This window comes from Mauremys mutica, chromosome 16, assembly GCF_020497125.1.
Source record: "Mauremys mutica isolate MM-2020 ecotype Southern chromosome 16, ASM2049712v1, whole genome shotgun sequence".
In the NCBI taxonomy this organism is placed as follows: Eukaryota; Metazoa; Chordata; order Testudines; family Geoemydidae; genus Mauremys; species Mauremys mutica.
Genome location: NC_059087.1, coordinates 734,040 through 759,118, shown reverse-complemented (window position 1 = coordinate 759,118; position 25,079 = coordinate 734,040). Strand labels below are relative to the sequence as shown.

Genomic DNA, 25,079 nt, shown 5'->3' with positions numbered 1-25,079 from the left:
TGCAGCGCTGGGAGTTACAGCGCTGGTCATGCAGCTGTGCAGGAACAGCACTGGTGTGTGGCCACACTCACAGCTACCAGCGCTGGTGTGTGGCCACATTTGCAGCATTTGCAGCGCTGTTGGGAGTGCTGCATTATGGGCAGCTATCCCAGCATTCAAGTGGCAACAAAGTGCTTTTCAAAAGAGGGGGATGGAGGGTGGTGTACTGTGACAGGGAGCGGGGAAGATAGAGAGAGTGGATTTTTGGAGCCAACACTGTGTGTTAGCTTCCTGGATTGAAAAATCACAAAATGTTCGCGAACCCTTAGTCTTAATTGCAAACAGCCTGCATCCAACGCTGTTTCTCTGTCAAGCAAACATTCACTCCCTGCCTCTCATTTGATCGTTCACAGCCAGGTACAGATAGCTCCTGTTTGCTGTGATCAGTGTTTGTTTTTTTTAGATAAGCAGTTCAACGGAGCTCCGATTGGAGTTCACAACAAAACAAAGAGAGGCTGCATAACAAAACAAAGAGTAATTTAGTTAAAAGCATTCTGGGATATCTCCTTATTCCCTGGAGGCCAATAAAAGCGCTGGTGTGTGTCCACACTTGATGAGCAGCGCTGAATCACCAGCGCTGCAATCGCTACACCCCAACCTGACCAGGTTTACAGCCAGCGCTGCAGCCAGAGAGTGGCAGCGCTGGATGTGCCTTGCAGGTGTGGACGGTTACTAATTGCAGCGCTGGAAAGCCTCTACCAGCGCTGCAACTTGCAAGTGTAGCCAAGCCCTAAGCTCTAATGCACACACCTCTCAGGGTCACTACACAAAATAATTTTCCTTTGGATTAGTGAAAATGTTACTTTTTTCAAGTGTTTTTCATTATATTTATGGTAGTTTTACAGAGTTATGTTAATCTATCATGGCTTGAATATTAGTTCCTGATCTGCACTGCAGTGCTGCAGCTATGCCACTGCAGTGCAGACAACAGCAATGGAAGGTGTTTTTCCATCGCTGTAGTAAATCCACTCCGAGAGACGGTAGCTAGGTTGATAGAGTACTTCTTTCAACCTAGCTGTACCTACTGTGGGGGTTAGGTTGACCTAGTTACATTGTACAGGGAGTGAAATTTTTTACAGCCCTGAGTGATATAGCTAGGTTGACTTAAGTTTTGGGTGTAGACCAGGCCTAAGGTCAAAATTTAAGTTGCACAAACTTAAGCATGACTGCACTAGAGAGTAACTTCTTAATTCTCAAATTGTATAGAATTACTGCCAGGAACTGAGAAAGGAGACTGTTTAGCTGACAATCAGAATCACCGGTTGAATACCCATTTATTTACACTCAGAGGGTTTAAAGCACCCAGTCTTCAGGTTGAAAGGCTGATATTACTCAGACCAACATTTTTATTAGAAAGATAAGTGAAAGACGGTAAAACAAAAGAGAACAAAACCTCGCTGACCTGGTGAGAGTCTCACTTCATCCTTGGCCTGGAGAATAGCTGTCAGCACGATGGGATAGTGAGAAAATTCACTTGTGTTTGTGCCCTTCAAATAAACAACAAAGGCGCCTCTGTGCTTCCTCCATAAAGGAGGGGAAAAAAACCCAAGAGCCACTGCAAAGAACAAAATCCCTTTCCTTCAGTGTAGATTTCACCCACCATTTCAAGGAAACTCCAAAGAGGAAATACACAAAGTACAGCTCAGCCCAGAGAGACACAGAGCACAGCATATCAAATACACTTAAGTAAGTAGCCTATTCTCAGTAGCAAAGTCATTACAGATAATTAGTGTTTATTTTATGCCATGACCTATGTTAATGAGGCTAAGACAGCTGCTGTTGCTAGACCACTGAAAACAGCTAGCTTTAGCACTCCAGTGTGCAGTATCAGAAGTGAGCAAAACTTGGTCAATATATTTTAGACATGGACAGACTCTCACTTTTACCAGACACTGGCCCCTATCCTTGCGTACACTGGTAATTCACAGATAATAGAATTAATATCCACTAATTTTAAGAAGTGTAACATGACACAGACTTTTCTGTATATGAAAAGTAAGTAACTGGTTTCGTAAAGATTTTACACTTTAAGTTCCATTTTTATTAGACTGTATATTTTTAACTGACATTTTGAATATAGTCATAATGGTAAAACATACTTTTATGGGAGGGAGGACGGATTTGATTGCAATGTAACAACAATAGGATGCATTTCAGAGTAGCAGCCGTGTTAGTCTGTATCCGCAAAAAGAAGAGGAGTACTTGTGGCACCTTAAAGACTAACAAATTTATTTTAGCATGAGCTTTCGTGAGCTACAGCTCACTTCTTCAGATAGGATGGTTCATCAGTAACAGATATAAAAACATAATGAATATCCCCAACCTGTCACTGTGGTGCCTGTTTTTGTCAGACCTGTACAATGATAATCACACCTTGGGGGGGGGGGGAATAACACTGAAAATCTTAAATCCTTGCATACAGAAACAGAGAAACAATTGCCATACTAACTCAGACCTGTTATCCATTTATTCCAATACAGTTTGCAACAGAGGCCAGCACCAGATACTTTAGAGGAAGGTGTAAGAAACGCTGCAGTAAGTAGATACAGGACAATCTGCCTCCCCATATTAGGTCTCATTCTGGTCTCTAATAGTTAGAGGGTGGCTTAGGCCCTGAAGACCTAGGTTTTATCTCCATTCCAAAATTCGTTAGTGGTGAACTACAACTCTAAGATATTCCTGTGTTCCACAGAGATAACCAATCCTCCTTTGAATCTTCCTCAATTCTTGGCTTCAAAGCCTGCAATCATTTGCAAAGGGGTTATTCCGTGAGTCTAACATGGGACAGATAATTCCATAGTGCCTCAATGCAGGAAGGTTCAAATCCACACAGCCAGCCAGTGAGAAGGTTGTTATTTCAAGGCTTTGTAACATGGGAGAGGTTGAGTTCAGGATCAGCTGGAGACGGGTCATTCATTAGCTCTCTACCATGAGAATGGCTGACTACACAGGCTCATCCTATGTAGTGTAGGGATGGAAGGAGGTGGAAGAGTCATTCCACAGGTTACCTGAGAAATATTGCTTCAGGACTAACACAGGAGGTGGTTATGTCAGAGGCATGTTTGATATGGAAATTAGTGGTAATTGCAAATTAGAGGGGGGAAAAGCACTAAAGCTGGTGAGAAAATTTCCACTGAAACAAAATTCACCAAAACAGGGGAAAAAAAGTGTGTGTGAGAGAGAGAGAAAGAGAGAGAGAGTTTGCTTTCCAACCAGTTCACTAGCATACTGGGATTCTGCCTCTAGAAGAAAAATACTTCTGACTGAGCAATAAACTCTCCAGTATGAACTACAGTTCAGAATGAACAGCTAGGAATGTCTTTAAATGTAGTTTGTATCTTGAGTTGATTGAGACTGTTTACAGGAATACAGCACAATTAACATGCTGCCAAGGTAGGGCCACAGAAGAATAAGGCCTTTTTCATATTAGGCTTTATTTATTTATAGAGTGATAGTCATATCCTAGAAACAGCACTGCCAACTCTAAAGGTTCAAAAATCATGAGTGAAGCCCAGAGAAATAATTAAATTAAGCCAAAAATCATGAGATTTTTAAAGAATATGTTATACTGTGTTTTTTGGTCTGTTTTGATTTTTTAATTCTCCTATCCATCCCCAGTATATGTGAGAGACAATTAACATTGACCAACCTCCCAAATTTATTGGTAAGGTGATTTTGGCCCCTGCTGCAGGAGCGCTCACCCCCATATATGTCCATCCCCTGCCCAGCAATTAATTCTGTTCCCTCAACCTCCAAAATCAATCCTGTCCCCCACCCAGCCCCTCATCAGTTCTAGCCCCAGAGCCTCACATCTGCTCCTCCTGGGGTTCTTCATGAGCCTCTCCCAACCTGGCCAGGAGCTGCAGCAGTGTCCCGTTCTTCCCCTTCCAGCCTTAAGGAAGGGAGACAGCACCAGAGATTCTTGACTTCCCTCTGCCCCTTTGCACATTGAGGGTGGGCTGGGGGTAGCCCAGAGGAGCTGTCCCTGATCAAAGGGGGAGGGAGAATAGAGCCACTCTGAGCTGCTGGGATCTTTCTGCTCCCTCTTCCCCTTCTGTGAGAAGGGTGTTGGGTTGCAGAGGGGGTGGGAAGAGAGCTCTGCCTGCTTCTTGGCTGCTCTACACCAGGTGGTGGAAAAGTGTCACAAACAGCCAATCAGAGGGGATTTTCCTCTTAGGGCTGAAATTTGCTAGAAGACTAGAGCTTCTCATCATTGCAAAATTGGCTCCAGCCCTGGGCAAAATTCCACCACTCATGAAAAAAATCACGAGAATTGACAACACCCACAGAAGCAAATTTAATCCACTGTAAAACTGAGTGCTTTGTCAAAAGGAAAGTTAAACCAAATATAGTTCCAAACTAGACCACTGGGGGATGCTGCTCATAGTGGCTACAGCTCTGGGAAGAATAAGAATAAGAGGGGGTACAGGAAAAGGACCAGCTTTGTGCAGGAAAGCCTGGAGAAGTTATTTTGACTGTTTCATTTCTTATCTCGACAAAGATGTGTTGGGCTTTCCAAGCAAGTGTACATTTTATAATATAAACAACAATATGGTTCTTTGCAAATTTATCCAAAATGGCAGGAACAAACAACAAACATAGTAATAGTACCAACATCTAGCTCTTATATAGTTTTTTTCACATGCAGATCTCAAATCACTTTACAAAGTGCCATTTTCCACCTGCAAAAAGGGGATAAGTGGCTTGCCCAAGGTCACAGAGTGGCAGAGCTGGGATTAGAACAGAAGTCTCCCAAGTTCCAGTCTAATGCCATATCTACTGTGACACACTGCCCTCCTGTGACTGCCTACATTTTTTATTTTTGTTTTAACTATGCAATTTTAACATTGCATTAATAGGGGTTTCTTTGCATTTGATAGACTCTGATTTGATAACACAGAAAGATGCTTTCATGTAACAGAGCTAATCTTTTAGCTAGTGAATTTCCTATTCCATTTTATTTTCCCTTTGATGCACAGGTCTATTCCTTTACCAGAGACTCATTTCAAAGGTCTCCCTGTATTTGTCTGTGATTGGCATGTGAAAAACATTAGTTTATGAGGTCCTTCCATAACTATTCATTTAAGTGGGCTCCACTGTAAATCATTACCAGATTTCTCAGTAACAAAAAACAAAACCATCCAAAAATGTACTGGCTTTTACACTCCATGCCTCCCAGAATTTATACAATTGAATGAACTGGAAACTTGGAGATCACTTAAAACTTTATTTTACATAGCGCCTAAAACTGTCCAAAATGTTTTATAGTATTCATTAATACAAGACAGAAGTTAGTGATGGAAGAGACTTATGAATTTCTAGTCCATCTCCCTGTCAAAGCAGGATTCTCCTTACTAATGCAGGATGTGGTACATGGTATAAATTACAGAAGCCAGTGGTGTAAATAATATGGTGAATACATTAAAGCTTCAGTAAAAATAATAGAGCAAGAGGCAGGGGAGAAAAGGTATTTTGAGATAAGATCTAGAACAGAGGTGGGCAAACTACGGCCCGCGGGCCACATCCAGCCCGTGGGGCCGTCCTCCCCTGCCCCTGAGCTCCTGGTCAGCCCTGGCCCCTCCCCTGCTGTCCCCCCTCCCCCACAGCCTCAGCTCAGGGTGTCAGCAGTGCAGCTCAGGGACAGATTTAACAGTGAACACAGGGTGCCCTGGCATGGGGCCCCCCCAACAACAGAGGGGCCCCAGAGCCAGGCACGTGGGCAGCTCAGCACCGGCGTACCCCCCGCGGGAGGGAGAGGGGCCTGCAATGCGGGGGCAGGGGAGCAGGTGGGCGGTGCAGGTGGCAGGAGCATGGGGAACACGGACCGAGAACTCAGGAGGAGAACCGGGCGGCCGCACAGCTGGCCGGAGAGAAGCAGCACTTTGAAGGGGAAACCACCGCTTCTCTCCAGCTGCACAGCTGCCCCTGCTCCTCCCGAGTCCTCCACCCATGTTCGCAGGGCCACATTCCAAAAGGAGATGGGGGGATTTCGGGGGGGGGGGGGGTTGGGGCAGTGGATCCCAGGAGGGAGCAGGGAGGAGGGGTTGGATGGCGGGGTGGGGTCCTGGGGGGCGGTTAGGGGCAGGAGGTCCCAGGAGGGGGCAGTCAGGTGACGGGGGGGGGGGGTTGGACAGGGGGGCGGTTAGGGGCGGGGATCCCAGGAGGGGACAGTCAGGGGACAAGGAACAGGGGGGTTGGATGGGTCAGAGGTTCTGAGGGGGCAGTCAGGGGGCAGGAAGTAGGAGGGGCAGATAGAGGGTGGGTGGGCAGGCTGTTTGGGAAGGCACAGCCTTCCCTACCCGGCCCTCCATACCAGCTCACAACCCCGATGTGGCCCCCAGGCCAAAAATTTTACCCACCCCTGACCTAGAATGAGATGGAAAATTAACAAAGTGGAGAGATTCAGGCAAGCTATTCCAGGCAGCAGGACCCACAGGTTGGAAGGCTCTCATAACTATAGTCATAGAATCATAGAAGATTAGGGTTGGAAGAGACCTTAGGAAGTCATCTAGTCCAGCCCCCATAGAATCTATTAAATATGCACAGATTCACATCCAAATCATTGTAATATACATTTGTAGGGTTTTTTTGGGCAGACTCAATAAAAATAATGCTGTCTCCTCCTTCGGCCCACCCATCCAGGGTTTTGTGGGTCCTGGGACTTGCTATGAAAAATGATATTTGTATATTTGTTAATATCACAGCACACTTAATTGCTACCTGGGAGGCTATGAAAAGTGGTAAGTGATATTAACATACAAACAAGTATCACTTTTCACAGATAGCTAGTAAGTCTGCTGTGAAAAGTGATACTTGCATGTTTGTTAATATCACTTTTCCCAGCAAGCCCCAAGACCCATTAAGCACTGGATGGGGGGACTGAAGGGAGAGGCAGCAGGGCCAGGAGCGATGGTAGGATGTATGTGAGGCCAGGAAGGCAGCGGGGGCCAGGGACAATGGGGGTGGGTGATGAGCCCCACTGTCGCGGGGCCAGAGCCAAGGCCTGTTGTCTGGGGACAGGAACTGTGTGGCTAGAGCCAGCGATCAGAGTCCCCTGCCACACAGCTGGAGCTGTGGGGCAGCACCCAGAGCTAGCGCTTGCCGCTGCACAGCCAGAGCCAGGAGCTAGATTCCAGAGCCCAGGAGTGTGTGGCTGTAGCCAGCACCCACCGCTGCATGGCTGGAGCCAGCACTCACTGCTACAGGGCCAGGGGTCGGCCATGTGAGTCAGCTTCTGCCACTGCGTGGCCAGAGCCTGGGGCCGGCACCTGCTGCTATGCAGCTGGCGAAAGGATCAGCACCATGGGCTAGGGTCACATTGCTGGAGCCTGGGGCCAGCGCCCGCCACTGCATAGCCAGAACTGGGGGCCAGAGGCCAACTGAAGCTCCACAGCCGGGGCCGAGGGTCAGAACCTGCTGCCCTGCGGCCAAAGCCAGGGGTTGGTGCCTGTTTGGAGTCTGCTGCCCTGCGGCACGGGGTCGGTGCCTGTGGCCAGCGCCTGCCACTGCACAGCTGGAGCCCAGGACTGCAGCCGGGAGCCAGCGCCTGCTGCCACAGAGCTGGAACCAGGGGCCAGAGGCTGAATCCCCGCAGCTGGAGCCCAGGGCCGTGTGGCCAGAGCCAGGAGGGGGAGAAAGAGGGTCAATACCCGCTGCCCCGTGGTTGGAGCCCAGGGTCGCAAGGCCCAGGCTCCTGAAGTCCCGCCACTGGAGCCTGCCGCCCAAGCTCCCTCCCCACAATGTGGGTCAAGAACTCACCTGGCTCCTGCTGCGTTGCGTCCCACCTCTCTCCAGAGGCAGTGCAGGGCAGCGCATCCAGGAGCAACAAGGAGGGATGGGGAGGGGCCGATTCTATGCCCCACCCATCGCCACCTAGGAGGCTGTCGTGGCCGCATGTGGCCATGGAGGCCACATTTGAGAAACGTTGATCTAGACCATCAGATATTAGGAGAATATCTCCACTAATGTTTTACCAAAGCTGCCTCTTAGTCTGGCTGTACTAGAAATCTTTCCTCCGTGGAGAGGGAGTGCACTGGCCCTGCTGAGGCTTCAGGCATTTGCCCTACAGGGGGTTCAGAGAGGAGGTGAATTAATGACCAAAGTAAAAGGCCAATTTGAGTTGCCCAAGGCAGAAAACAAGATTATCTTGTCTTAGACACAAGCCTTCAATTTTCAACAGCTGGGGATCCATTCCCAATTGTAGCAAGCAGGTGAGGGGAATGGGTCCCACAAGAAAGGCAGGCTAACCCACCCCTCGAAATGTTATAGTGTGCACACTGACTGAAGACTGATGCATGGATGACATTACTACTGCAGGCTGCATCTATGAGAACTGACCTGCTGAGCCCAGTTCCCCCATCCCCAAGTCACCTAGAAGTTGCATCCTCTGCCATTCCTCAAGACCTAGGACAAACTGATGAGTGCATCAGATAGCAGTAGGATGTCTAAGGAGTTTTAGAAGCAGTAGGAGCTTCACAGCCACTAATCTAGGACCACTTGCAGAAGGCCAATCCTTACCTCTAAAAGCAACATCCTGCTTTCTGCCTGATGTGAACTCTCATCCCTGGGGTGCAGAAAAGGCAAAGCTCTCTTCAGAGGGGAGCTTTGCTTCCCCTTTTTAGATATATGTCATATTTATTTCAAATTGAGCCTGAAGCATGGAGATCAGCACCTGCAAAGGCTCAGAAAACTCAGTTCTGCACCATCACATGGACAGGATTAACTGAAGAAAGGTAATTCAATAGGCGAAATTTCCAGCTTCAGAAAGAATATTTTTGAATGGAAAGGCATTGAAATTGAGTGTGTCAAAGATATCAGGGACAGGAATCTTCCTGTGCAGCTGCGAAGGCAGAACTGGTCACCTAGTGCAGCTTAGCACTCAGCCAAGTCAGCGTCTGTCCCCATCTCCCTGGAGACTGGTAACCCAACTTCAAGATCCCTGGACCTGAATATGAAGAAAAGCAGCAAAAATATCACACCACACATTGTGAAAACAACAGAAGGAATGCTGAAGGGTGAGATTCAGGAAAGTCAACACGAGTGATATCTATGAAAAATAGAACATAATGCTTTCTCTCAATGGACCACAACAGAAACCCACTGTCCAAGCAACACTGTTAAATAAAGGCAGTGCTATCTCTGGGAGTCCCTATTTTATAGAAGAGCACCCATTTACCCTTTCCACGACAGATCAACATGTAAGGTCAGACTTTTCCACAGCTTGTCAGGTCTTACTGAGGATGTTGGGCCATATGGAATTTCTTAAAAAATTATCAAGAAAATACACCAAACAGAATCAGCTCTAGAAAAACTAAATGTTAAGAAAAGGAAGTGATGATCTAAGCTGAAGTCCTTAGTTTTCTACTCTAATGCCCCATTACCAACAACAATCTCTATGCAGCATGTTCCATCCTGCACACTGCTCTCCTGAGGCTTTCGGAGCAAGATACTTCGGGCTGCTGCTGAATGTTTATTAGTGTAAATGTTAAGAGAGATGTCTGATCTTCACACACTATGAACGACATTTGTTTAAAAGGCTGAATCCAAAATCTTCACAAGGATCAGCAAAAAGGAATCCCTGCCAGGCAGCTTAGGAAAAATAGGCAAATGTCTGTTTACACAGAAAATAGTTTAACTCTTAACAGGAAACTCAAATAAGTCAAGCAGCTTTTAACACAAAGATTTCTATTCCCCAGAGCCCCCGCCAAAGTGAACCATAAGTACAGAATGATTTATGTCCATCTCCATTACAACAAGATAATTACAGCCTTAATAATACTGCAGGAGCTGCAACTCCCATAGAAAGTCTCTCACCACAAGGGAAATGGGCTTTCCTACCTTTGGCCATTTAGGATTTAGGAGTCGTGCTTTGATTGCATCATCCAGTGCCTTGTCGTACTGCTGGATTTTCATGTATGCTGCAGATCGGTTACTGTACAGGATGCAATTCTGAGGATCGACTCCCAGGGCTTCATTGTACAGCATAATAGCTGTATGAAAATCACCATCATGACAGGCCTGGTTACTCTGACGAACTTTCTCAACAAACTCAGCCTTGCTCAACATGGGGCCGTCAGGGCTTCTTTCTCCAAAAGATTTTGATCCAAAAAAAGGAATCTGCAGACAGAAAATGTTAACCAAAAGTACTAATTACTCACTTTCATATCATTTTCTTAAAGATTTTAAAAGTAGAAGAAACGATATAGTATAAGATAAAACCATTAACATTTTAGCAATTTAAAATTTGGGACAGGGAATGAGAACTTCTTCCAGTTTTTAAATTTGTTATCTATTAGTCATTTTGTAAATGTTTTGTACCAGAGGTTGCAAAAACTTTCCCATGAAGCATGATCAGCAAACAATGTCTTCATGATCTCCTAAAAAGATAACTACCTCCTCCAGACATAAGACTGGTTAATACATCCTTCTAACTTACTGAACTCACTGAGTTTTTGTTTAAATACAGCTATGCTATTTGACTATCACTTCAAGCACATTCCTTGGTTAGAGTGGAAGGGAAGTGGTGTGCAGATTGGGAGAGTTTGATAAATAGGTTAGCAAATAAAAGTGTGTGTGTGAAGATGTGTTAAGATGTCATTAAGCAAGTGTGACTATGTGGGCATACTCATACAGGGAGGTTGGTAAGCAGATGTACACAAGTTAGTGCCTATGAAGGGTCCACACCATGTCAAGAGAAGTTTGAGAGTGAGGGTGAACCAGGATTTATTGGGAACACAGCCTAAATAATCATCCTGTTGACTTGTTCACCAGTGTTGTAACCCTCTGATCTCATGAAGGTATGATAGTATTGGAGAGCACAGAAATAAAAGTCTGCAATTACACTGTTTAGCATCTTTCAATTAATTATAAGCCTCTAAGGATGCAAAGCAAGCAGTAGTTTCTAATTCCAAAGACTATTTTATTTATTGATAACTTTAACAGATATTATGCACACATGGAATATTCAAAGACTATTGTATCAATTGTATAAATGTTATATGTATCTGTATGGGCTAGGTAGTCTATGGGGGAGTTATAGGAATTTCCTGCAGGAACTAAAGTCACTGGGGGTAAGGATAAAGGGGAGGAGGGGTAATCAATGCAAATCTCTAGGCTGGTAACCAGTCTGGAGAAGCCTCATCCCCACCCCACAGGGGAAAATGCATCTACTCATTTAACCAAGTTCAAGAAACTGACAAACAAAGAAAGGAAAAGAAAACTGTACAAACTGACCAGCCTGATATAGAAAAGGACATCAATCTCACCTGATACAAGATTGTCATGATGCTGTGACCAAGAGGGATAGGCCCAGCAGAAAGGGCCTGAAGGACTTTGAAACTTGCCAAAACCCTTGCCAAGAAGATGGATGACTGCCTGGTAAACTAAGACATTCATGTGAGCCGTTTATTGTTTTTGAAGATATGTTTTTTCTGCTTTTGTTCTGAATACTTTATGAAGGCTGGCTGGTCACTGGTTAATCCTGTGATTGTTCCTGAGAAAGAGCAAAACTGCAAGTGTTGAACTAAACTCAGACCTGCTCAGATAATCAGTGAATTGCAGCCTAAATCCCCACTCTACAGAAAGTGTTGTGGAACTGAGATATAAGTGCCTTCAGGAAGGTCACAAAGGGTTCAGAGGTGCAGTTGCCTTGAGAACTGAGACAAACTCAACAAACAGCTTTGTTTTTTAACAAACATTTTGAAAGTCATCCAGAACATGAACTAAGATCACCCAATAATCTGTGAACAGACAAACCTTCGGAGTCAAAAATAGGTGAAACTGTGTTATATCAAACTTGCTTTGATCCACCGGAGTGCGCAGCCCCCCGCCCCCCAGAGCACTGCTTTACTGCGTTATATCCGAATTCATGTTATATCGGGTCACATTATATCGGGGTAGAGGTGTAGTTCTGTCTCAGCGCTGACTCAAAAGCTGTAAAACAACGTGTTGACTGATCCTATTTCAAAGCAGTCAACCTGGGAAAAACGGTTACTTACCTGTACAGTAAGCATTGTTCTTAGAGATGTGTTGTGCACATATACATTCCACAGCAGGTGTATGCACACCCAAGTCAGATATTTGCCAGCAGTACCGGTAGATAGTACGAGGAGATCAGGGGCTCATGCACTCTCAGATGAGGGCATACAAGGGGTGAGTCTGATGCCTTCTTCTCCTTTCCTCTGCACCGCTGTACATAATGTCTGAAGTAGTAAGGAAGGGGGAGGGTCATGGAATGTTTATGTCATAACATCTCTAAGAACAAGGCTTACTGTACAGGTAGTGGAGTCTCCATCACTGACAATTAAAGGTTCTTTTTCCCCTAAAAGATCTGCTCTAGGAATTATTTGGGGAAGTTCTATGGCCTGTGTTATACAGGATGTCAGACTAGATCACAATAGTCCCTTCTGACCTTGGAATCTATGAATCTAGATTCTCCTTTGAGTAATTGTGCACACATATATTTCACTGCAGGTGACTCATCAGCAGTTCACTTACAGGTGGAGGGGCTTCAGGTCATCTGAACAGAGACTGTAACACTGACTTGCCAAAGCTGGCATCGTCACAAGAAGCCTGAGCGATGGCATAATGTGTGGAAAAGATATGTACACATGACCATGTTGCTACTTTGCAGTAACTCCGATCAGAATATTGCTCAGAAAAGCTGATGAAGTGGACTGAGCCCTGGTGAAGTGAGCCATTATTCTCAGTAGAGGAGAGACTTTAGCAAAGCTTAATGTACTCAAAAAATCCAATGTGAAATTCTCTGAGCTGACACTGATTGACCTCTAACTGTCTCAGCACAGGCTACAAAAGCCTGGGAGAGACTCTGAAGGATCTAATGCAGTCCAAGAAGAAGGTCAAATCCCTCTGAACCATCTGAGCTATGAAGTCTTTCTTCAGCTTTGAAAGAATGGGGTTTCAAGAAGAAGACTAGAAGAGCAACAATTTGGTTCTGATGAAAAGCTACCTTGCACATAAAATTCCAGGTGTCACCTAAGGGAAACCCTGTCTTTATGGAAGGCCACGAAAGGAGGGTCAGCCAGGAGACCTGGAAGTTCAAACTCACCTTACGGAAATGACTGCCACCAGAAACGTTATCTTCATAAACGATGAATGTAGTGAGACTGTCATCATAGGTTTAAATGGGGATGTTATCAGTCTGGAGAGGACCAGATTGAGATCCCATACAGCTATGGCATCAGACAGCAGGGGAAGTGTTGAGTAGACTTTTCAATAATTAGGAAACCAAAGGGTGCAAGAAAATGGAAAACCCTTCTACTGGCAGATGTAATGCAGATATGGAAGCCAGCTGGACTCCCAAGGAATTAATTTAAAAGCCCAATGATTTCAGGTACAACAGACAGTCTAGCACATGTCTGACCTCTGTGTGATGGGGTGATACGTGCTGACATTGTGCACAAATTGAAAATCTATCACTTGGCTATATACATGGCTAATTGGATTCTTTTCTGCTGCTCACCAAGATGCCCTGAATATCTCAACAGCACAGTTTCTTGTAGGAATTCAACCAGAGATCATCCATGCCATGAGATGATGACACTGGATGTTGGAATGCTGCGACTTTCCCTGGTTCTGAAACAGGAGATCCTTGACTAAAGGTAAATTATCAGTAATTGGACAGAAAGTTGATGTACATCTGTGAATCAATATTCTCCTGGCCATATTGGTGGAATGAGAATTATTGTTGATGTCTCTCTTCATTTTCCTGAGTACCCTTGGAATGATAGCAACTGGAGGGAATGCATACAGAAAATTATTGGACCAAGGGAGAAGGAAGACTTCTGTGATGGAGCAGAGGCTGCAGCCCATCCTGGAGCAAAATCTCCAGCTCTTATTGTTCAGGTTGGTCACAAACAAGTCTATTACCAGGCACACAAGTGGTGAAAGATCTGGAGAATGTCTTTTTGGATTGACTGTTTATGTTGATCTACGAAATCCTGATGGGGGAATCTGCAATTGTATCTCTCGTTCCTGGAACACCTTCTGTACACATTGTTTCTTATACATAGATTCCACGGGATGACAGCTTCCTAGCATAACTGAGATGATCTTGCGACTCCCTGCTTGTTTAGATACAACATGGCAATGGTGTTGTCCGTAAGAAATTGTATCACCTCATTCTTGATGGTGGACAATCATCTCACAGGCCTGACACATAGATCAGAGCTCTACCACATTAATATGGAGTATAACTTCTTGGGGTGACCAAAGAGTTGACCTGAAGTTGAACAAGATGGGCCCTCAGCCATTGGTAGGTGCATCCGTTACCAGAGTCACAGTCAATCTGGTGCATTAACTGCAGCAGTACATATATGCACACAATCACTCAAAGGAAAATCATATTATTTGCCTCTGGGCTAGTGTTAAATCTCAGCATTAAAGACTGAAGGGAACTGTTTTTTTGGGCTTTGGTGGATGGGATTAGCCCTGTATTAACAAATTCTGACATGAAACATGGATAGATTGTTTTTTGTATGATAACATTCGCTACATTTAATCAATGTACTGACTGCCTGGGGCTGCTGCCATGGAGACATACCCAAACTCACCAAACTGCAAGTTCAAGAAAACATTAATACTTTCTCTTCCTTGTTTCCCAATTTACATGCAGGGGTCTCCTCCTCCCCCCAACAATTCACAGTTCAGCGTGAAGTGCTGCTCTGCACAGGACAAAATGAAGTGTCAGTATCTGAACTGTTCTCATTGATCATCATTATATAAACCTCTGGAGAAAACCAGACACTTCTTTAAGAGAGGGCTTAGATATATGGAGGCATCACTGGACAAGTGACTTCCTCCATTAGACATAATCAAGAGGAAATTTTTTAACATAATTCAAATAATGAGATCTGACTGTATTTTGCTGGAAGTACACCTCTACCCCAATATAACGCGACCTGATATAACACGGATTCGGATATATCGCAGTAAAGCAGTGCTCGGGGGGGGGGGGGGGGACTGCGCACTCCTGGATCAAGTTTAATATAACATGGTTTCACCTATAACACGGTAAGATTTTTTGGTTCCCAAGGACAGCGTTATATCAGGGTAGAGGTGTATTCCCCATTAGCTAAAAAAACAATTACAAGGAGAGAAGAGCAACATGCTACTTAATTTTAAGACAAGAATATGGCCAAGTTGCATGTATTCTGAAGACAAACAATTACCCTTCACCTGTTTTAGAGCAGAGCACGGATGTCCTCACACCAAACTGAAATCCATCAGAACTTCTGAATGCTCTCACAATAAAGCACATTATCTTATAGGTTTGAGACAGCTCAGGATGCTGTAAGCGGAGGGAGCTTCACAGTTCAAAACCAGTGGAATGCTACCAACATGAAGGTACTCTTGTCTCAGAGATTGGAATTAAGCAGTTAATAGTCCCCAAACCCACCAATTACCTCTTTTACCATCCACAGAACATGACACATTCATCTGCCAGATCTGCAACAGCCAGAGAAATGCAACTTCACTAAGACATTGTTAACCTCAATAAGCACAAGGGAGAGAATCTCCTAGTTCATCCAACCACTGATTACTGCTTACTATAGCCTCCTTGCTTTATCACAAAAATGACCCAGGACCAACATTCATCACTCCAGCAGAGGCTACCATCAACCCCAAAGACAGGTCAAGCATTCTCTTAAAAACACTGATGTTTTAACATGAAAGATTACTTGATACTCCAGAACAACTTCTGTCTAAAATACCCATCAGCAGCTCCTTTCCAAGTGTATTAAACAGTGTTCACTTCCCATGGCCTGCAGTTCCAAATGCAAGGAACCCTCCCACTGAAATCCACAGTGAATGCAGAGAACTTTGACTGGGATAATTGCTACCAGCTGAACAGAGGTGCTGCAATTTACCATTAGAAAATATCACATACAGCAGCTCTGAAAAAAGGAAGCAAGTCCAATATTACTGATGACAACTTTATTAATGTTAATCAATACATGGAATAAGCAGACTAAAGTCCTGGAGAAATGCTTGAAGGCCCAAAGTCTGATCTACATTTTTCAGTTTATACACCTGTTTTCAGATTAATTACATTTTTTTAATAGGTGGTTTCTTTTCCAAAAAACAAATGAGTCACTGTGGCCTTTCCAGATAGTGGCAAGGTCTGCATTCAAAAGGAAGGGTCATGACTTCCTAGCCAGACAGAGTTGGTAAAAGACTGACTGGGCCACACTGCACTCTGATCATCAAACAGCAGCTGGGAGGGGGCAACTAAAGTCCCCCCCACAAAAAAAACCCTACTAGAAGTGAACATACTCCCTTAAAGAGACTGATGTTACTTCTGCCATTTCCTCAAGCTGCTTCCCCAATCCACATCATCACATAATTTTTGTCTGGGTTGCACTGCAGCCAGCTCACTCTTATCCATGCCCCTATTTCAACCAGACTCTGGCTGAGGCTCTAAAATGCATTATCCAAGTCCAATCAGACAGACACACAGAGATGGGTGTCAGCATACTGACAACACTGCATTCCATACCTCCTTGCTATCACTCCTAACAGCCCCATCTACACCTTGAAGAGGAGAGGTAACAGAATGTCACTCTGTGGGACTGCGCAATTGACAGCCCTTTGGGAAAAAGAGCAATGGCTCATGACTATCTCTACCTCTCTGAAAAAAAAGAACAAAGTAATAAAAGGGAAGCCTTCTCCACTCCTACCAGGGTCCCCAGGCAAGTCAGCAATACCTCACAGGCAGCTGACAGATCTAATATCACCAGCATAGACACCTGATCTTCATTCATCACCCAAAGGAGACTGCAGTCTCTCTCTGCCAAAGCCAGGCCTATATCCACACTAATAAAAGGTCAAGGAGATCAAAGGCATTCTAGAGGCTGTGAGCATTTTCTCAGCACAACCTTCTCCAAAATCTTACAACAAAGGGACAATGTGATACTGGTCAATAATTAACTACATTGTTAGTGTCAAGTGATGACTGCTTGAACAAAGCATGCACTAATTCTTCTTTCTAAGCATGAGGCAGCCTGCCCTTTTTGAGGGGCAAACAAAGGACCCAATACTCCACACTGGCCTCCACCAAGAAGGAAACAGGTCCAAAACACTGCTTGCAGGACAAAGCTCTCGCCATTTTCAGTACCTCAATGAGAATCTCTGCCTGAAACTCTAGCATACAAGACGAGGCCGTTGTTCCTTCAAGACCACGTTCTGCCACCAGGAAAGCAGACAGCCTATCCTTAATCTGAAATGTTGTCTGCAAAACAAAAAGAAATATCCTCAATAGGAAGGAGTCAGACCTGCTAAGACCGTCTGGGTCTACAACCCGAAACAAACCTGCTGTCCAAGATTTTTCACATATTATGTAGGAAAAGGGTTTTTTTGGCACCTCCCAGACACCCACTGCATATTTCCCTTCACCTTGACAATTGTTATATTATATTCATTCTCTCTCACCAGAAAAAGGATTAGGTTTTTTGCTTGTTTGTTCAGACAAGACAGATCTACTGCAGTACAGCAAATGCATACAGCAGGGTTTCCGGTTTTGAAGAACTACAAAACTAGCTTTCTTTAACTAATGCATTGCAACTGTAATATCACTGACAATCTTTTGCTCTGACCTTCCCCTCTAAGGAACTGAATCCATTCTATCTTGCTAAATATCGCGGATCACCACCACTTGTGGAGGGGAGGTAAGAGGGAAAGAGAGAGAGCACAGTATAGTCAGAAAGAGAATCCATAATATCTTATCCACTAGTCACAGGCAATAAACAAGGAGAGACACCTTAGAGTAAAAACACAGGATTTGGGTCTATCAGCAGAAAGCCTGGGTGTATTCTTCAGGCCTGATTCCATCATTAAGCCTACAGCACATATCAAGGAAATAAATCAGCTGCTAGAATGAAGAGGGGAGGAGGGCCCTCACCCTCTGTTTAACCTGACTAAATGTGAGCAGTACTGGGACTTAGCCATGGTGGGCGCTGGCTTCACTCTAACTCTGGTCATTTTAGTCATAATATAAACAATCTCAAAGGGCACAAAATTTCAGACAAGCTACATCTATTTCTCAATTGTATCTTTAACGGTGTTCTCTTAAATAAGAAGTGTCATTCTCTGGTTTGTTAGAGAGAAAGATGGGGGGGGGAGGTGATGAAACAACATAGGTCAGTGAAATTCCACATCTGTGATCATTTGTCCTTAAGTGGTGACAGATCAGGAATTCCAGAATTCCTCTTCAACTAAAATAGTGTTCAATTAAAAAAATAAAACCCCAAGCACCTGCCAAGACATTTAGAACAGCTGTATTTTAACAAGTAAAAGTTCCCAATTATAAGTGTTAAAATTGTCTCCAGCAGGGAACTGTGACCAGCTGTGAAATGACAACTAAATTTCATTCAAAGCTTAATAGGATTACTGTGAAGAAACCATCTTCAGCTCTGCACAGTTCACAGCATATACCACTTTCATTCTCATCACCTCCATTCAACCACAACAAGGAAGACAGATGCGACTATTTGTTTGGGAGCATCCTTGTTAACCTATTACAACGTTGCTCAACACTGTGTAAACTGGTACCCTCCAACACAGGAATTCAGGCACTGCAGATCTCATAAGGCTAAACCTCAGGAAGTTTAAAGCAAAATACAAATTGTATCTACAGATCAGTGGCCATATTTATCATTAGGTATGCCACAGCAACTCAAATTCATCAACCTGGTTTTGATCACAGATTTCAGCAGCCATTTAATTCTGTCCTTCCCTCCAGAGAAAGTAGAGAAATCTCAGACACACCCAAAAGTGTATTAAAGAAATTAATCTTAATTAACAACATTTTGCATTTACAGAGCAACCTTTTATCCAAAGGACCTCAACAAACTATTAGAACATTAAGGACAACAATCATCCTGTTAGAAAACTTTGAATCACATACCTGAGAACTGAACCTTTTGTCCATAATCCACCTAAAATGCAACTATAATACAGTAGTTCAGACAAATACCCTCTCTATAGATCAAATTTTGGTGGCAAGTCCATAATTAAAACTGAAAGACTGTCAAAACCCTTTCTTTAACTTCTTCACTTCCACAAAAAAGATCTTAATACCTTAAGAATGCCATGTAGGGGGGCTGTATATTTTACATCTACTGAAATACTTCCTACAATACTCATTAAAATATCAGAAAAACCATGACATGAAAGGGAAAAACCAAACAGGGAAAACTAGCATTACAGAAGGACGCTAAAAAAAACACAGTACAGTGACATTTACTCACTCTAAATATGTGTTACCAAAAACAACTCAAATATAGAACTGAGTTGCACTCTGAAGAATAACTCTGCAATATATCATACTATACAGTTTCTTCTCCAACATTACTACTATATTTATCTAACCTTTTCATTTATTCACCTAAATTGGAAATGTCTGCTTTTATAAAAAGCTTGTGTTTTCCTATTCCAAACTCTGGAGGGTTATTGTTTTTGAAAAGAAAGTGCCTGGGACAAAAGTCCAAGAACAAACAAGGAAGCTGCAGTTCCTCACAATAACTTCCATAGTCCTTGCAGCCAATACATTTTCTACAGCCAGTTCTCCACTTCTGAGCAGATATCAAATCTTGCCAAACCACACACACATCCTTCACCCAATCAGAGTATGAATTTTTACAGAAATAGCGTAGCGAGAGGAGACAAGCCATTGAAAATGTATGTTTAACAATATGAACTCCTAGTTCTATTTCCCAGCCCACTGTGGCATCTGCTTAAATGAAGAACAGCAATTGCTTTAATCTGGATTTCTTCTTAGAAAATTATTATAAAATATTATACAGAGAGCATGTCACCGTATCTTCAAAACAGGTAGGTTTTCATAAGAGAACAGGACAGCTTTTCATAAGATATATACCAAAATACCCGAAAGTTACATTTTTTCTGTCTTGAGAATAGGATCCACTACATCTTAAAGACACCACATGCTCACTTCAAGCTCATTCCCAAACTGCATAAGGTGTTGGTGTTTTGATGCTCATGAAAATCTATTTCTACACCTAAAAATATAAACTGTGATTTACCTAAAAATATAAATACCTTAAATCATCAGAAATACCTAAAACAGAAAGCCCTACCCATAAATTACAGGCTTGCTTTGAAAGAAAAAAACATTTTGAAACTGGATTTTCAGATTGGAAAGCTCATTTGTAAATGTAACTTCTTCCCTAATAGATTAAAAATCAGAACCAACAAAATTTAGCTTTCTATTTCTAAGATTATACCGACCAAATTCTACACTTAGTAACATCTGTGCCATCCCTCTATCTAGTTATTGCTGTGCAACAACAAACATCAGTAAAAAAAAACCACACCAGTAAAATCCTACTTTTAATACTAAAATGAGCAAGTATAGCTCATCACATACAGGAAGCAAGACTTGAGTTCAGAGTCATTTCTACCATATCTTTTCAGACAATAATCTTCTTTTAATTCAGCTATATTCAAAAACACAACTAAGGTCACATAAGCAATGCCTGATTGTTGATATATTTAGTTTCAAATTTAATTACTGAAAATAATTGATAGGCTTGAGCAATGTGAAGTACTTGCATCCGAAGAAGTGGGTATTCACCCACGAAAGCTCATGCTGCAAAACGTCTGTTAGTCTATAAGGTGCCACAGGATTCTTTGCTGCTTCAATGTGAAGTAAGTTATAGGAAAAGTTTTATCTTAAGGCTTGTCTACACAAATACAGTTGGCGGCAAGTAGGGATGTAAATCTACCTCACACTGGCCTGCCATGCACTAAGGATATGTCTACACAGCAAAGAAAAATCCACAGCTGACCCATGCCATCCGACTCAGGCTCTGAGGCAGTTTCACTGTTGTGTAGACTTCCAGGCTCAGGCTGCAGCCTGGGCTTTAGGACCCAGTGGGGGCTGGAAGGGTCCCAGACCCCTGAAATCTACACAGCCATGAAACAGCCCCACAGCCCAAGTTAGCTGGCACAGGCCTGCTGCAGGTTTTTCTTTGCTGCATAGACATTCCCCCAGGGTCTGTGTGGACCCTGCTGCTGTGCCCTGGAAGTTCTTTAGTGCTCTTTGTTCTACTCTCATTTCAAATAAGGGTAAATCAAAGCGCACTAGGAAACTTTTAGTGTGTGGCAGCATGGTCCATGCTGACACTTAGTCTGCAGCAGGCTAACTTGAGGTAGGTTTACACCTGAATTTGCTGCAAACTAAATGTTTATGTAAGCAAGTCCTTGGCTTATATGTCTTTGTGCACTTAAGGCTTTTTCAAATCCCTCCTCACAACACATTTGAAGCATGATAACAAATCCAACCAATAATGGCTAAACAGATGGAGGAGAGATTACGGATATCCTATTTATTTTAATCTTGTAATTGATATTTTTAATTTTTGGAAATTACAGAGTTATGCACACAGTTAGCTTATGTTGCTATTACCACCATCCTCTCTCTCCTTCTGCCATTCTGATTATTTATTACAACCAATGTTACACTGCTTCTTAAATTAAACTGGAAGCTCTATATGTCTGTACAGTGTTTTGCACAATCTGGTCAAAATCCTGGGGCTTCTGGATAATACCGTAATTTTAAAAAGGAGATACTCTCATTTTTATAAAGTGATCAAAATCTCAAACACAAAATTAATGTATTCTTTTCATTTCATTTTCTACAAAGATTTAATTTAAATAAGATGCAAACACTAGGGTGAAAGAAGAACCTTACTTCAGCTACTAATATACATTTTGTAACTGTACAGCTTTCAATGCATCAAATTTCTGATTTAGAAATGCATTTAGGGTTAGATCCACTGTCTCATGCACAAACTTGTCAAAATAATAGTAATTTATATAAAACTACAATATTCCTTAAAATTCACTAATCCAAGTCTATTGAAACACAGGTTCAAGCTGTGTATAAACTCAATGCACCACCAGTTACTGTACTAATGATCCCATTGAAATAATCACATTATTGCCCACTGTCAAAGTAAGCTTAAAAATTTCAGAGTAGCAGCGGTATTAGTCTGTATCCTCAAAAAGAACAGGAGTACTTGTGGCACCGTAGAGACTAACAAATTTATTTGAGCATAAGCTTTCGTGGGCTACTGCCCACTTCTTCGGATGCATAGAATGGAACATAGAGTGAGGAGATATGTATACACATACAGAGAGCATGAAAAGGTGGGAGTTGTCTTAATTGGCCTCTCAGAGTTGGTAAGACAACTCCCACCTTTTCATGCTCTCTGTATGTGTATATTATCTTCTCACTATATGTTCCACTCTATGCATCCGAAGAAGTGGGCTGTAGCCCACAAAAGCTTATGCTCGAATAAATTTGTTAGTCTGTAAGGTGCCACAAGTACTCCTGTTCTTTAAGCTTACAAAGCTTCTCTCACTCAAACTGTATTGGCAGTGACACTGTTAACTAGACTACTTTCAAGCTCTTTGAATTCAGCAGATAGCCTGTCCTCCTCACACACCCATCCTGGCAACATGATCTCACAGATATTATGCACTGCACATCAAAGAGCACTAACTTTGAGAACATTTTCCTTGCTGAGATTGAGCTTTGCCACTGGACATCTCTATCTGCCCTTCAGTCCCCGAAGGCCATCCCATGTTAATTTAGCTTCTGTCCATCTTGCCAGGGAAATAAAGGCTAGGTGGGATCACCAAGAATCATGACTGCTACAGAAAACATGTTAAGGACAATTGAACAGTCTGCTTTGAGATCTACTCGTGAAAAGCACACAATAAGTAAGTATTATTATTTTACTCCAAGACTATGTCTACATTACTGCGGTAAGTCAACCTGCGCTACGCAACTCCAGCTACGTGAAAAACATAGCTGGAGTAGACATACCTTAGTGACTTACCGTGGGGGTCAACAGGAGAAAATCTCCCATCGACTTACCTTACTCTTCTCCTCAGGGGTAGAGTACAGGGGTCAACTGGAGAGCAATCTGCTGTTGATTTGGTGGGTCTTTACTAGACCCATTAACATGACTGCCGGTGGCTCAATCTCATAGCATGGATCCCGGCTGTATTGTAGACCTGCCCCAAGTGCCCACAATTCCTAAAGACATGTGGGTATCCCACAACACTTAATGACTGCCCCACAATACACAATGACACTTTCCCACAAGATCATGTGCCTCAAAGCAGCATGGAGGACATTACAACACATTTTTTGCCAATGCAACTTTACTTGATTCTGTGTGGACACAATATATTGGCACAAGTGGCAGAGTGTAAACCTGCTCTACCCACATGCTCCAACTTCTAGTGTAGACAAGACCTATCCTAGGTATTTTTCATCACACCTAATCCTGTGTTAAGGGCATAAAAAGAACATCTGTGGCCAGAGCAGTGACTGAGTATCCCTGCAGAGCTGGAAATAAGCCATTTCCCTGCTACACAACTGTTATGGGGCAAGAACAGTAAACCCCCTATTATCATCACGCTGCCTACAAGGGGAGAGGGGGTCGCTCCCGGCCGGTGAAGGAGCAAACACCGGGGGGGGGGGGTCGCTCGCTCCCGGCCGGTGCGGGGGGGGGCGGAGCAAACACCGGGGGGGGGTCGCTCGCTCCCGGCCGGGGAGGGGGGGGGAAGGAGCAAACATCGGAGGGGGGGGTCTCTCGCTCCCGGCCGGTGGGGGGGGGAGGAGCAAACACCGGGGGGGGGTCGCTCGCTCCCGGCCGGTGGGGGGGGGAAGGAGCAAACATCGGAGGGGGGGGTCTCTCGCTCCCGGCCGGTGGGGGGGTGAGGAGCAAACACCGGGGGGGGGTCGCTCGCTCCCGGCCGGTGGGGGGGGGAAGGAGCAAACACCGGGAGGGGGGGTCGCTCGCTCCCGGCCGGTGGGGGGGAAAGGAGCAAACACCGAGGGGGGGTCGCTCGCTCCCGGCCGGTGAGGGGGGGAAGGAACAAGCGCCGTTCCGGGGGGGGGGGCGCTCGCTCCCGGCCGGAGCCCTCCACTTCCCCTTCCCACCAAGGGGCTCCCGCCGCCCCCGCCACACGGCCCCGGCCCCGGCCCGCGCCCCCGCCGGCCCGCCTACAACTTACTTGGGGAGGCTCCAGGTCCCGCCGCCGCTGCTGCCGCTTGCGTGCCCAGCCCCCAGCTACGGCCCCCGGCGGGGCGGGCGGCGGCGCCTGTTGCTCCATGGAGCTCGGGCTCGGGCTCCTCCTCCTCAGGGGGCCGCCGTCACCCCCCCACTCCGGCTCCCCGGCGCCATGATCCGGGCTCCGGCTGCTGTGGGACCCGCGCGCCCGGCCCCGCCCCCAGAGCTGGGCTCGCGCCGGACCCCAGGCTCGCTCCGCTCCTGAGAAGGGGAGGCCCCTCCCCCACGCTCGAGCGCGACCCCCCGAGGGGCATCGCGGCACCAGCGTCATGCTGCGGGGCTCGGCAGCGGGCCAGGCGAGCTCCCGCCCGGCCCCGCTGAGGGACGGACCGGCCGCCGCGCCTGCCCCTGGCCCGAGCATCGTTTGGGGGCAACTTGGCTTAAAGATGCCAAGCGAGGGGACCCGTGCTGCGGCGCCTGGTCCCGCGCGCGGTCAGCGCCCTACAGCCGTGGAAGCCGCCGCCCTGTGCTCGGTGGGGCTAGGGGCTGCTCGTGCAAAGAGCCAGGACGTGTCTTCTTCCTGTGAGGGGACTGACAGCCAGAGAGCCGGTCACCGCTTAACCTTCCCTACACCCCCTGCAGCGGAGGGAATGTCGGTTTTGGACTAACTGCTGCTGGTGCGAGAGAGCAGCTTTCAAGCTACAGGGAGCTCTTCCTCCACCGGGAACAGTACTCGGGGGAGTACCCCGACCGCCAGCAGAGCTGCGTGTAGCTTGAGAGCTTCTCTCTCTCTCTCTCTCTCTCATCAAGAGAAGTAGGACCAACAACAGATATTACCTCCACCACCTTCTCACTCATATCTTGGGAGCAACAGGGCTATGACATACTTAGGGCTTGTCTACATATAAACCACTGCAGCCAGGCCTCTCTTTTCACAGCCTTGAGCAATGTAGTTATACTGACCTAATTTCCTGG

At 44.9% G+C, this 25,079-nt stretch overlaps 1 protein-coding gene across 2 annotated transcripts in view; it reads right to left on the bottom strand.

Annotated features, from left to right (window-relative positions):
• TTC28 (tetratricopeptide repeat domain 28) overlaps positions 1 to 24,227 on the bottom strand; it is a 480,542-nt gene extending 456,315 nt beyond the window's left edge. For both annotated transcript variants that reach the window (XM_044989608.1, XM_044989609.1), the window contains exons 1-2: positions 24,109 to 24,227; positions 9,877 to 10,155 (exon numbers count right to left, since the gene is read on the bottom strand). In XM_044989608.1, the coding sequence (XP_044845543.1) occupies positions 9,877 to 10,155; positions 24,109 to 24,207 (378 nt within the window). In that variant the 5' untranslated portion in view covers positions 24,208 to 24,227. The remainder of the gene's footprint in view (positions 1 to 9,876; positions 10,156 to 24,108) is intronic.
• Positions 24,228 to 25,079: the final 852 nt, after the last annotated feature.